The sequence below is a fragment of the Rhinopithecus roxellana genome, chromosome 8 (genome assembly GCF_007565055.1).
Source record: "Rhinopithecus roxellana isolate Shanxi Qingling chromosome 8, ASM756505v1, whole genome shotgun sequence".
Lineage (NCBI taxonomy): Eukaryota > Metazoa > Chordata > Mammalia > Primates > Cercopithecidae > Rhinopithecus > Rhinopithecus roxellana.
In genome coordinates this window covers 6,378,044-6,391,669 of record NC_044556.1, presented here as the reverse complement: position 1 = coordinate 6,391,669, position 13,626 = coordinate 6,378,044, and the positions used below count along the sequence as shown (strand labels likewise).

Below are 13,626 nucleotides of genomic sequence, written 5' to 3'. Positions count from 1 at the left end.
CAGAGACCAGTTACGGGGGCGGCGACCTCCATTTCCTGGGCGGGGCTGAGCGGGAACCAGGCGGTGGTGGTGCCAGCCCTGGAAAATGGGGCTGGCTGTGGGCGGAGATCAGTTCCGGGCAGGGCGGAGGGCGGGGCCTAGGCTGTGGGTGTACAGGCCCTGGAGGGCAGTGCTGATTGGCAGAGATCAGTTCTAGGGGCGGAGCTGGCTGTGGGCGGAGACCAGTCTGGGGGCGGGACTGTGGGCTGCACCAGGCCTGGGGATGAGGCAGTGGGTGGAGACCAGTTCCAGGGGCAGGGATCTGGGTATGAATAAAACGGTGTCTGATGTGAGTGGGTTGGGATAGGCCCAGGAGCCGGGACTGTGGGAGATCAGATTCAGGGGCAGGGCTTTCCTTGGATCCCTAGATTGTCGATACAGTTACTTCGCCATGTGCATACAACCCAATAGAATCAGATTATATATGCACATTTGTCTATAACTTGCTTTCCCAAGGCAGAACATAGTGATTTAACACTAAGAGTTTTGGGGAGCAGGAGAGGACTGAGTCACAGATACACATATAGGAAAATTTAAGAGTGGTACAAAGTCAGTCAAATATTCTCCCACCACTGTCTTCCAGTTATTTTGCTCACAGACAAACATAATTTTTATCTTTATCTTTCCAGATATAGTGTGGACATGTATGTGTGTGTATGTGTGTATGCTGTAGTCATATTCATGGAATAAATGCTATTACTTCCCCCCCTCGCCACACACACAAGTCACTGTTTTATACACCATGGATATGGACTGAACAAAATAGGTAAACGTACTTGCCCTTGGAGAACGTGCATTTTAGTTGTGGGGTGGGCAGGAGGAGTGAACAGTGAATGTGATAAATAGAATACATAGTATGTTGGTGTGTTAGACACTGGTAAGTACTGGTTGAGCGTGGTGGCTCACGCTTGTAATCTCAACACTTTGGGAGGCCAAGGTGGGCGGATCACCTGAAGTCAGGAGTTCGAGACCAGCTTGGCCAACATGGTGAAACCCTGTCTCTGCTAAAAATACAAAATTAGCTGGGCATGGTGGCGGATGCCTTGTAATCCCAGCTACTCGGGTGGCTGAGGCAGGAGAATCGCTTGAACTCTGGAGGTGAAGGTTGCAGTGAGCCGAGATTGCAGCTGGTGCATTCCAGCCTGGGTGACAAAAGCTAGACTCCACCTCAAAAAAAAAAAACAAAATAAAAACCAAAAACAAAAAAAAGATACTGGTAAGTGCAAAGGGAAAAAATGAGGGGAATGGTCTTGAGTGATCTTCCCCTTGGCCACCTCCTCTCATTTCTGAGAAGCTCAAAGCTTCAATTTTACTTTCCGCTAGACAGTGAAGACTTTCTGCTGCCCCAGTTTGCCGTGCCTTTGCAGACAGGCCACCAACGACATCCTTTTCCTCTTTCAGTACACAGGGTTTACCCTGATGATGGAAGTAGGGCTGTGGGGCTGTGGTGGTCCTGGCTGGGAAGCTTCAACAGCTGTGGGTGTGAGTGATTGCTCATTTTCACAGAGATCCGGCTGTGATCTGATGTTTTTCAGAAAGTTAGGTGTGCCATGAATGGTTGTCCAGGAAGATAAGCAGCTGCTGATTGGAACTGTGTGAATTTTTCAATTTAGATTAAATTGAGGGAGAATTAACATTTAATTCTTTCCATCTTTGAAAGTGGCATAGCTTTTTGTTGACGTAGTTCTTTTCTTAAGCCATTATAATTTTATTCTAGTGAAATGTTAGGCATTCTTATTAGGGTTGTTTTTAGACATGGTACATAGCTCTTTTTTGTTTTTCTGTTTTGTTTTAAAATTATTTTGATAAGATTCCAAATTTACAGAAAAGCTGCAAGAATGTTACGAAGAACTCCTTTATATCTCTGTATTTTGTGCCTGTGTCACCAAAAGTTAACATTTTACCCTATTTGCTTTATCATGAACACTGTCTCTCTTTACATACACTACAATTTTTTGTGACAGACATTGTGCCCATTTACCACCAAATCAGGGTGTATTTCTTAATAACAAGGACCCTTTCTTTCAGAACTACAGTAATTAGCAAAATCAGGGAATTGAACACTTCATGGGCTGTTATCTAATAACATAATCCATACTCGGAATTGCCAGTGGTCACAATAATGTTTTCCATGGTGTTTTTTCTTTCATTTAATTTTTTAGTTTTGTGACAGAGTCTTACTCTGTTGCCCAGGTTGGAGTGCAGTGGCACCATTTCGGCTCACTGCAGCCTCTGCCTCCTGGGTTCAACCGATTCTTATGCCTCAGCCGCCAGAGTAGCTGGGATTACAGGCACGTGCCTCCCCGCCGGCTAATTTATTTTTTATCTTTTTGATATTTCTAGTAGAGATGGTGTTTCACCATGTGGCTCACACATGTGTCTGGGGACCTCACAGTTCCATGTGATTAGGGAGGCCTCACAATCATGGTGGAAGGCGAAAGGCACGGTCTTATATGGTGGCAGACAAGAGAGAGCCTGTGCAGGGAAACTCCCCTTTATAAAACCATCATATCTCGTGAGACTTATTCGCTATCACGGGAACAGCACGGGAAAGACCTGTTCCCATGATTCAGTTACCTTCCGCTGGGTCCCTCCCATGACATGTGGGAATTGTGGGAGCTACAATTCAAGATGAGATTTGGGTGGGGACACAGCCACACCATATTAGATGTCCTGTATTTGGCCACATTGGAGTCCTTCTTAAACTAAACCAAAGAAACAACAATAAAAAAATCAAATAATATTATTTGAAAATATACCTAGGAGTACCTGACATAATTTAAAGACATCAAACCATTTACACATAAAAGTAAGATCTTTTACAAATTACTCTTGCATCAAAGAGGAACACTAACTTCCACTAAAGACTGTTTAGAATAAGGCAATTTTTTTCCCACATTTCTTTTGGGAGACTTTTTACAAAAAAAATTTTAGGGTCAGGGTTACATGTACAGGTTTGTTATATAGGTATACTGCCTGTCATGGAGGTTTGGTATCAGATTATTTAATCATCCAGGTAATAAGCTTAGTACCTGATAGGTAGTTTTTCGATCCTTGCCCTCCTCCCACTCTCCACCCTCAAATAGGCTTCAGTGTCTCTTGTTCTGTCTTTGTGTTAGAATAAGGAAAAAATTTGTACATGACACATAGATGTCTCTGAGAGGAGATCTGTAGCTTGATATGCTAGTAATCCCAAAGTGATGTATTCAAATGATTCATGCTTTTAATTTAACATGGGATGTGAAAAAGAAACTAAAACCCAGGAGTCTAGTAAGAAAGAAATAGAATATAAAATCAGAATAAAATGTAGCAAAGTATTTTTTTTTTTAAATTCTAGAATAAAGGTTTATTCTGAAAAAGCGGAGACTGTCCAGAAATTGACATGGACTATTTACAGAAATTTTATATAAGAGAGTGGCAACATTTAAAATCAGCCAGGAAGAAATAATTTCAATGAATGATATTGTTTCACACACCCATCCTTTCAGAAAAAAAGTTAGATCACTACTTCCCAAAAATATCCCTAATCATTCTCAGATAGCTGAAGGAAGTTTAAGCAAAAATGAACAAGTTCGAAATTCAATATACTAGGAAAGTTCACTGTGGAAAGAATGTTCTCTTCAAAAATTGCACTGGGACAACTAGATGCCAATATGCAAAAGAGTGAAATTGGCCTGGGTGCGGTGGCTCACGCTTGTAACCCCAGCACTTTGGGAGGCCGAGGTGGGCAGATCATGAGGTCAAGAGATCGAGACCATCCTGGCCAACATGGTGAAACCCCGTCTACTAAAAATACAAAAATTAGCTGGGTGTGGTGGCGGGCACCTGTAGTCCCAGCTGCTCGGGAGGCTGAGGTAGCAGAATCGTTTGAACCCAGAAGGTGGAGATTGCAGCGAGCCGAGATTGTGCCACTGCACTCCAGCCTGGGAACAGAGTGAGACTGTCTAAAAGAAAAAAAAAAAGAAAGAAAAAAAAAGAAATTGGATCTCTACTTCATACCGTGTACAAAAGTGAGCTCAAAATAGATCATAGAGCTACAGGTAACAGCTAAAACTATAAACTTTTTGGAAGAAAACATAGGCGTCAAACTTTATGATCTTGGTTTAGGCAATTGTTTCTTAGATATGACATCAAAAACAGGTGACAAAAGAAAAAATAGATAAATTGGATTTAACATTAAAAAACATTGATGCTTCAAAGGACACAATCAAGAAAAAAGACAACCATGCACTGGGTGAAAACATTTACAAATGATTTATCTGATTGTGACTTGTGTGACTTGTATTCAAATGTGACTTGTATTCAAAATATACAAAGCCTTGCAACTCAGCAGTATAAAGATACCCAATTAAAAGTGGACAAAGAGTTTTTTTTTGTTGAGATGGAGTCTCCCTCTGTCACCCAGGCTAGAGTGCGGTGGCACCATTTTGGCTCACTGCAAGCTCTGCCTCCTGGATTCAAGCGATTCTCCCATCTCAGCCTTCCAAGTAGCTGGGACCACAGGCGCTCGCCACCACGCCTGGCTAATTTTTGTATTTTTAGCAGAGACAGGACAGGGTTTTGCCACATTGGCCAGGCTGGTCTTGAACTCCTGACCTCAAGTGATCTGCCTGCTTTGGTCTCCCAAAGTGCTGGGATTACAGGTGTGAGCCCCTGCACCCAGCCTGAAAAATGAACAAAGAGTTTGAATAGTCATCTCTTATTTTTTTTTGAGACGGAATCTCGCTCTGTCGCCCAGGCTGGAGTGCAGTGGCCGGATCTCAGCTCACTGCAAGCTCCGCCTCCCGGGTTTATGCCATTCTCCTGCCTCAGCCTCCCGAGTAGCTGGGACTACAGGCGCCCACCACCTCGCCCGACTAGTTTTTTGTATTTTTTAGTAGAGACAGGGTTTCACCTTATTAGCCAGGATGGTCTCAATCTCCTGACCTCGTGATCGCCTGTCTCGGCCTCCCAAAGTGCTGGGATTACAGGCTTGAGCCACCATGCCCGGCCCCCTTGAATAGTCATTTCTACAAAGAAGATATACAAATGGCAAATATGTACATGAAAAGATGCTCAGCCCCTTTAATCATTAGGGAAGTTAATATCAAAACTTCCATAAAATATCACTTCACACCCACTGGGATAATTTAAAAGACAGCCAATAACAAGAGATATTAAATATTTTGAAGGCTGTGCAACTGTGCCAACAACCAAGCATGCACAGAACACAGGCTGTCCGGTGATAACTCCTAGGTAAGCACCAATATAGCATCTCAGCCATAGATGGCATGCCACACACAATGAATTCTAAAAGTCTCTTTTAACCCATGGTAGCCAACATAATTCTCATTTGTGCATGCAATCAATGTAAAAAAATTATTGAGACGTTGTAGTTGTGACTGGCTGGGGCTGGCGTTGTGGGCGGTAAAATAATTTCCCAAGACAGTCGTAGGTAAAGAAAGATTTATTAGAGAAGGTATGAAGGTAGGTTGCAAGGATGCAACAGGCAGCACAGAAGAGAAGGGGCTGTTTGCAAACAGGAAGAGGTTGGAGGGAATTTTGTAGGGTCGTGCTGGAGGTGGCCACGTGCACGTAAGGTGTGCAGATAAGGTCATGTTGCTGGGACTATGTGCAGACCGAGGTCTTTTGCAACAGGATGTCAGACCAATGTGTTGTTGGCAGTTAGCCATCCCTCAGAACAATTGTTCTTCCCCAACCAGAGGCCCCTTCCTTGTTGTTGGTTACTTATTAGGACTCCACATGAGCTCTTTTAAATGATTTTTGTTTTTTTGTAATGAGTTCCAGAAATCCAGTTTGTACTTTCCACTGATGGCACATCTCAATTTGCGAGTTGAATGTTATCAGATGTACCTGCCCAATATTTAGATTTTTTTTCTTTTCTTTTTTTGTTTTTGAGACAGAGTCTCGCACTGTCACCCAGGCTGGAGTGCAGTGGCGCGATCTCGGCTCACTGCAAAATCCACCTCCCAGGTTCACGCCGTTCTCCTGCCTCAGTCTTCCAAGTAGCTGGGACTACAGGTGTGCACCACCACACCCACCGGTATTAATATCATGGCTAATATTTTGTATTTTTAGTAGAAATGGGGTTTCACCATGTTAGCCAGGATGGTCTCGATCTCCTGACCTCGTGATCTGCCTGCCTCGGCCTCCAAAAGTGCTGGGATTACAGGTGTGAGCCACCATGCCTGGCTGTATTTAGATTTTCTAGGGTTCACAGCTGTAAAGTAAGATTCCCATGTCCAGGTTGTTCCGAGCATACTTCAAAGCTTTCCACTTCAAGAGTCATGTCAGATGAATAATGAGAATTCCTTTGGAATCTAACAACAAAGGGGTCATTGTGGCCTTAGCAACAGAAGCAGCCGTAGAACAGTGAAAGAAAACAGAAGTTTGGAGTGGCCTGAGGAGTTAGCTGGAGGTGAGGAGACAGGAGACATAGATATAGATGATCTTTTCTTAGTGGTTCATAGCTAAGGGGAAGGGATAGAGAGTAGTGGTGAAGGAGCGGGTCCCAGGAAGTTTAGGAGAGGAGTGTCTGTGTAGCTAGGAGAAACTTGAACATGTTTAAATGCCGAAGAAGGGATTCAGTAGAAAAATAGAAGTTAAAGATACAGAGTCGCCTGTAATCCCAGCACTTTGGGAGGTTAAGGCAGGCAGATCATGAGGTCAGGAGTTCGAGGCCACTCTCGCCAACATGGCGAAACCCCATCTCTACTAAAAATACTAAAAAATTAGCTGGGCATATAGGTGTGTGCCTGTAATCTCAGCTACTTGGGAGGCTGAGGCGAGATAATTGCTTGAACCCGGGCAGCAGAGGTTGCAGTGAGCCCAGATCGTCCCACTGTACTCCAGCCTGGGCTACAGAGTGGGACTCCATCTCAAAAAAAAAAAAAAAAAAAAAAAGATACAAGGGTTACGTTGCAATATTGGAAGCATAAAATTAACAAAAAGGAAGAAGGAATGAGGCTCAGATCACTCTTGGTGGATAAAGGAAATATATTTATTTATTTAAGAGACAGAGTCTTGCTTTTTGGCCAAGGCTAGAGTGCAGTGGCCTGATCGCCCCTCGCTGCAACCTCGACCTTCTGGGCACAAGCTATCCTCCTGGCTCAGCCTCTCTCGTTCAACTAGGACCTCAGATGTGTATCATCACCCCCAGCTAACTCTTTAATTTTTAGTAGAGATGGGGTTCTCCCTATGTTGCCCTGACTGGTCTCAAACTCCTGGGTTCAAGTGGCTCTCCCGCCTCAGCCTACCACAGTGCTGGGATTACATGCGTGAACCACCATGCCTGGCAGGAAATCTCTTTAAATACAATTAAAGGAAATTTGGAAACATTCGATGCTTATCAGGGATATTTGCAGATTCGGCAACTCACGTCTTTGGGAACCATCAGGTAAGTTAAGGAAAATTAAATATCTATGAGGAAAAAAGAAAGCTGGAGAAAATTTTGCAACAAGTTTTGGGGAAAATCAAGGGGTAAACATGACAATGAATACACAGAAAATAAAGTTTCTACGCATGATGGATTCTTCCCAGTTGATGGAGAATATTTTGTATTTACACTGGCACTAAGACGTCATGTCATGTGATTCTTTTTCCAGCAGTGGTCATATGACGGTGGTAGCCATGGTGTCACAGATAATAGGGACCGTCCAAGCTTGAAGTTTTACAAGGTGGATATAATAAGTGGTAAGGAATTTTGGATTAATCTAAGTGAATTTTTTTAAGATAGGGTCTCATTCTGTGCTCAGGCTGGAGTGCAGCCGTGTGATCTCTGCTCGCCACAACCTCCACCTCCTGGGTTCAAGCGATTCTTCCACCTCAGCCCCCTGAGTAGCTGGGACTACAGGTGTGCACCATTATGCCCAGCTAATTTTTTTTTTTTTTTTTTTGGTAGGGATGGGGTTTCACCATGTTGGCCAGGCTGGTCTTGAGCTCCTGGCCTCAAGTGATCCACCCACCTCGGACTCCCAAAGTGCTGAGATTACAGGCGTGAGCCACCGTGCCTGGCCTCTAAGGGAAATATTGAGGTCACAGACTGCAGAATCCAAGAGTGGTAGGAATCAGAGGAGAGAGAGGAAGTTGAAGATACGGAGGTCTGGAGTGATTCAGATGCCCAAATCATAGATACCTGTTCCTCCAGGTGTGTTCTTCAGGAATAGCTATCTATGGTATGGGTATGTGAATTAAAAAACCTGGAAATCAGAAATTTATAGTGAGTGAATAAGTTTTCTGGTTTATTTATTTATTTATTTGTTTATTTATTTAGAGACAGTCTCGCTCCATCGCCCAGACTGGAGTACAGTAGTGAGATCTCGGCTCACTGCAACCTCCAGCTCCCGGGTTCAAGCTATTCTCCTGCCTCAGCCTCCCGAGCAGCTGGGATTACAGATGTGCACCACCACACCCAGCTAATTTTTGTATTTTTTGTAGAGATGGGGTTTTGCCATGTTGGCCAGGCTGGTCTTGAACTCCTGACCTCAAGCGATTCACCTGCCTCGGCCTCCCAAAGTGCTGGGATTACAGGCGTAAGCCACTGTGCCAGGCCTGAATTATTTATTTTTGAGCATGGCTGTTTGGGTTGCTGAAAATGTCTGGGGTGTGGGATTAAGGCTCGAGGAGCAGAGCAGTTGATAATTTCATTATTGACTTACAAGCTGCAGGAACTGTGCAAACCAAGAGTTCAATTGTTAACCAGATGAATAGTCAAGTAATGCATAAGAATGGCAGGATTTGGGCTGGACATGGTGGCCCATGCCTGTAATCCCAGCACTTTGGGAGGTCGAGGTGGGAGGATCATTGAGTTCAGGAGTTCCAGACCAGCCTGGACAAGGTGGTGAAACCTCGTCTCTACAAAAACCACAATTAGCCAGGCATGGTGATGCATGCCTGTAATCCCAGCTACTCGGGAGGCTCAGTCAGGTGGATCACTTGAGCCTGGGGAGGTAAAGGCCGCAGTGAGCTGTGATTGCACCGCGGCAACTCCAGCCCGAGTGTCGGAGCAGGACCGAAAAGAAAACAAAACAAAACAAAGGCAAGATTTGAGATTTAGAAAAAGACTGTCATGTGTGTCATGAGAGGGAGTATCAGGACTTGAGCATTTAAGAGTGACAAGGGCAGAAAGAGAATAAAATAGTACTCAAACAAGGAGGGGGTTTGCAGGATGATGAAGGAGAGTTTTGACCTTGAACTTTCTGTGCTTGACTCAGATCTCCCTGATGATATCCCAGGAAGCAGGTCAGACCTATCTCCAGAGGGAGAGAGGAAGGATGAAAGTCCAAAGCAGCTGAGATCCTTGTCCTGAGAAGGCAGGCTTCATTGATCAATTTCACCCCGTTTCATGACTTATTTTAATAGTGTAAGAGAAAAAGAAGTGTGATGGGCAAGAGTTCACAGAGGAAGCAACGTGACTGTGTAAACCAATGCAAATCAAAGCCTGGCTTGAGCACCTCAATCCCTCTGAGAATGTCCAGCTACACATTCAAGAGGCCAGTTACGAGGATTACACCCCATCCTGGCAATGAGGTCAGATACCATCAATGGGAGGAGAGCTTGGAGAAGCCTCAGCAGGTCTGCTGGCAGAAGAGACTGCAAGGACTGCAGGCTTACAGCAGTGCAGGGGAACTTTTAAGTACTTTGGATCTTGCCAATACTTTGCAAAAACTTGTCCCTAGTTACACAGGTGGATCTCTGCTGGGAGATCTTACCGGTGGTCTGGAGCACTCCTGCCCCATGCCCCACCTTGCCTGCTCTTCAGATGTGGTGGAGATAGTTCCCAGAGAGGGCGTGGGTATCTCGCAGCTCCTCTGCAAACAGTTTCTGGTCACCGAGGAAGATATCAGGAAACAGGAATGGAAAGTGAAGACAGTCAGAGAGAGACTCGCAATAGCATTGATCGCGGATGGACTCGCTAATGAGGCAGAGAAAGTGAGGGACCAAGAAGGCTGTCCTGAAAAACGCTATGAAAGAAAGGGAAGATGGTGCAGATGAAATAAACTGTAATCCTTTATTAACATCTCTTTATAGTGTTCACAATGAGGTTTTTTTTTTTTTTTTTTTTTTTTTTTTTTTTTTTTTTTTTTTTTTTGTGCTTTAAGCTCTTGAAACTTTAAAATATGCCAATACTTAAAAAAAAAAAAAAAAAAAAATTAGGCTGGGTGAGCACCTAAGAGCACCTAAGTAAGTAAGCTCAGAACAGGGCTCAGTGGCTCATGCCTGTAATCCCAGCACTGTGGGAGGCTGGGGTGGGCAGATTGCTTGAGATCAGGAGTTCAAGACCAGCCTGGCCAACATGGTGAAACCCTGTCTCTACAAAAAATACAAAACTTAGCTGGGTGTGGTGATGTACACCTGTAGTCCCAACTATTTGGGAGGCTGAGGCAGGGGAATCGCTGGAACCCAGGAGGCAGAGGTTGCAGTGAGCTGAGATCATGCCACTGCACTCCATCCTGGGCAACAGAGCAACACTCTGTCTCAAAAACAAAAAACAAACCCATAAAACAAAACAAACAAAAAACAAACCAGACAAACAAAAAACAAACAAACAAACAAAACCTCACTGCAGTCTTGAACTCTTGGGCTCAGGTGATCCTCTTGCCTCAGCCTCCTGAGTAACTGGGACTACAGGCACATGCCATTACACCGGGCTAATTTTTTTTTTTTGAGACGGAGTCTCGCTCTGTCACCCAGGCTGGAGTGCAGTGGCAGGATCTCAGCTCACTGCAAGCTCCGCCTCCCGGGTTTACGCCATTCTCCTGCCTCAGCCTCCTGAGTAGCTGAGACTACAGGCGCCCGCCACCTCGCCTGGCTAGTTTTTTGTATTTTTTAGTAGAGACGGGGTTTCACCATGTTAGCCAGGATGGTCTCGATCTCCTGACCTCGTGATCCGCCCGTCTCGGCCTCCCAAAGTGCTGGGATTACAGGCTTGAGCCACCGCGCCCAGCCCCGACTAATTTTTTTCTATTCTTTGCAGAGACAAGGTCTCATTCTGTTGCCCAGGCTGGTCTCAAACTCCTAGACTCAAGCAATCCTCTCACCTCAGCCTCCCAAAATGCTGGGATTACAGGTGTGGGCCACCGTGCCTGGCCAGTATTCTATCATTTTTAACACATCAATCTCAGAAACTGGTAAATCCATCAAACAAAAGCAAATAATGATAAAAAGCACTGGAATAATTCAATAAGCTTGATCAGCCAAGTAGACAAATAGACTTTAACTCTTAATCCCAATAAGCAGAACGATGGTGCACTGTTAGATTTCATAACACTGAAAAGTCTCTCTCTCTCTCTTTTCTTTTTTTGAGACAGGGGTCTTACTCTGTCCCCCTGGCTGGAGTGCAGTGGTACGATCTTGGCTCACTGCAACCTCTGCCTCCTGGGTTGGAGTGATTCTCATGCCTCAGCCTCCCAAGTGACTGGGATTATGGGTGGCCACTACCACGCCCAGCTAAGTTTTGTATTTTTAGTAGAGATGAGGTTTCATCATGTTGGTCAGGTTGGTCTCGAACTCCTTACCTTGCGTGATTTGCCCGCCTCAGCCTGCCAAGGTGCTGGGATTACATGCATGAGCCACCATGCTTGGCCTGAAAAGTTTCTCTTGATATTATTATCCCTCAAATTGTGTCAACTTCCCTGAATCAAATTTCAAACCCATATAGATCTAGAGAATCAGGGAAAGTTTGGTATTTCGTTAAATGCAACTCTAAATTAACAGGCAATCAGGAACAGAAAAATACCTAGAGTTAGATAGCTTATTTGAGAACGTAAATATAAAAATTCTTCCCTGAAATATTATTTTGGAATCAACTGGGATATTTCACAAAAATAATAATAAATTCTGATTAGGTAGGCTTTGTCCTGTGATGATGAGGACAAAGCACTGAATAATTTCATGACCTTGATTACTGCCTACTGACTTTAAGTGAGGCCGGGTGCAGTGACTCAAGCCACATCAAGACGAGCGGATCACAAGGTCAGGAGATCGAGACCATCCTGGCTAACTCGGTGAAACCCCATCTCTACTAAAAAATACAAAAAAAACTAGCCGGGCGAGGTGGCGGGCGCCTGTAGTCTCAGCTACTCGGGAGACTGAGGCAGGAGAATGGCGTAAACCCGGGAGGCGGAGCTTGCAGTGAGCTGAAATCCGGCCACTGCACTCCAGCCTGGGCGACAGAGTGAGACTCCGTCTCAAAAAAAAAAAAAAAAAAAAAAAAAAAAAGTGAATTAAGTCAGACACAGAAAGAAAATACTGCATTAACCTCACTTCTATGTGGAATCTAAAAAAGTCATATAGGCTGGATGTAGGCTATTTGTATTTTTTTTTTTTCAAGCAAACAAAACATTAAAACACATTCTAAGACTGGACATGGTGGCTCACGTCTGTAATCCCAGCACTTTGGGAGGTCAAGGTGGGTGGATCACCTGAGGTCAGGCGTTCAAGACCAGTCTGGCCAACATGGCGAAACCCCGTCTCTACTAAAAATACAAAAATTAGCTGGGTGTGGTGGCACGCACCTGTAATCCCAGCTACTCGGGAGGCTGAGGCAGGAGAATCGCTTGAATCTGGGAGGCGGTGGTTGCAGTGAGCCGAGGGCAATAGAGTGAGACTCCATCTCAAAAAACAAAACAAAACAAAAACAAAAAAATCCCCACATTCTAGGGTTCAGATGATTACCACGTGGAGGCACAGAGCAGAAAAGATGAAATTTTAAAATAATAAATTTTTAGGGAAGCTATACATAATATAGATACTGCATTCTATTTTTTTTTAGAGATGGGGTCTCTGTTGCCCAGGCGTGGAGTGCAGTGGTGCGATCATACTGCAGCCTCAACCTCCTGGGCTCAAGGGATCTTCCTGCCTTGGCCTCCCTACTAGCTGGGACTATAGGTGCGTGCCACCACATCCAGCTATTTTTCCCTTTTAGTAGAGATGGGGGTCGCATTATGTTGCCAAGACTGGTCTCTAATTCCTGGCCTCAAGCAATCCTCCTGCTGTGGTCTCCCAACATGCTGGGATTACAAGTGTGAGCCACTGTGCCTGGCCCAAAGAACCATTTCTGACCCGTTTATGCCTTCTTGGTCTACTTTCCATCGTAGAGGACCTGTGAGATGGGTAAGATGCCACCCAGGGAACACTAATCTGGAAACTCTGGTGCATTCAAGTTTCAGAGAATGAAATAGCAGAAGAGAAACTTGCAACTGCCAGGGTTTCTTGGGGGCGGGGGTATGGAAATATGAAGGAACAGGATGGGTGTGATGGCTGGTATAGGAGTCAAGGGTGGGCAAGTACTGAGTGACAAAGGAGGGAGACCTCACACTGAAGTGGAATGTTGATTTTCCACCATGGCAATTTCTTTTTTCTTTTTTTTTGAAATGCATTCTTGCTCTGTCACCCAGGCTGGAGTGCAGTGGTGCAATCTTAGCTCACTGCAACCTCCACCTCTCAGGTTCAAGTGCTTCTCCTGCCTCAGCCTCCCGTGTAGCTGGGATTACAGGCACCCACCACCACACCCAGCTAATTTTTTGTATTTTTAGTAGAGATGAAGTTTCATCATGTTGGTCAGGCTGTTCTTGAACTCCTGACCTC

General features: G+C 44.7%; 1 protein-coding gene across 1 annotated transcript; it reads left to right on the top strand.

Annotated features, from left to right (window-relative positions):
* The first annotated feature begins 9,403 nt into the window (after positions 1-9,403).
* On the top strand, positions 9,404-10,055 carry MBD3L1 (methyl-CpG binding domain protein 3 like 1). The gene has a single exon (XM_010388850.1). The coding sequence runs from the start codon at positions 9,421-9,423 to the stop codon at positions 10,030-10,032; it is 612 nt and encodes a 203-aa protein (XP_010387152.1). The 5' UTR covers positions 9,404-9,420; the 3' UTR covers positions 10,033-10,055.
* Positions 10,056-13,626: the final 3,571 nt, after the last annotated feature.

Excerpts from the sequence above, each read along its gene's own strand:
- MBD3L1 (XM_010388850.1), top strand. The coding sequence starts at position 9,421 with ATGGGCAAGAGTTCACAGAGGAAGCAACGTGACTGTGTAAACCAATGC.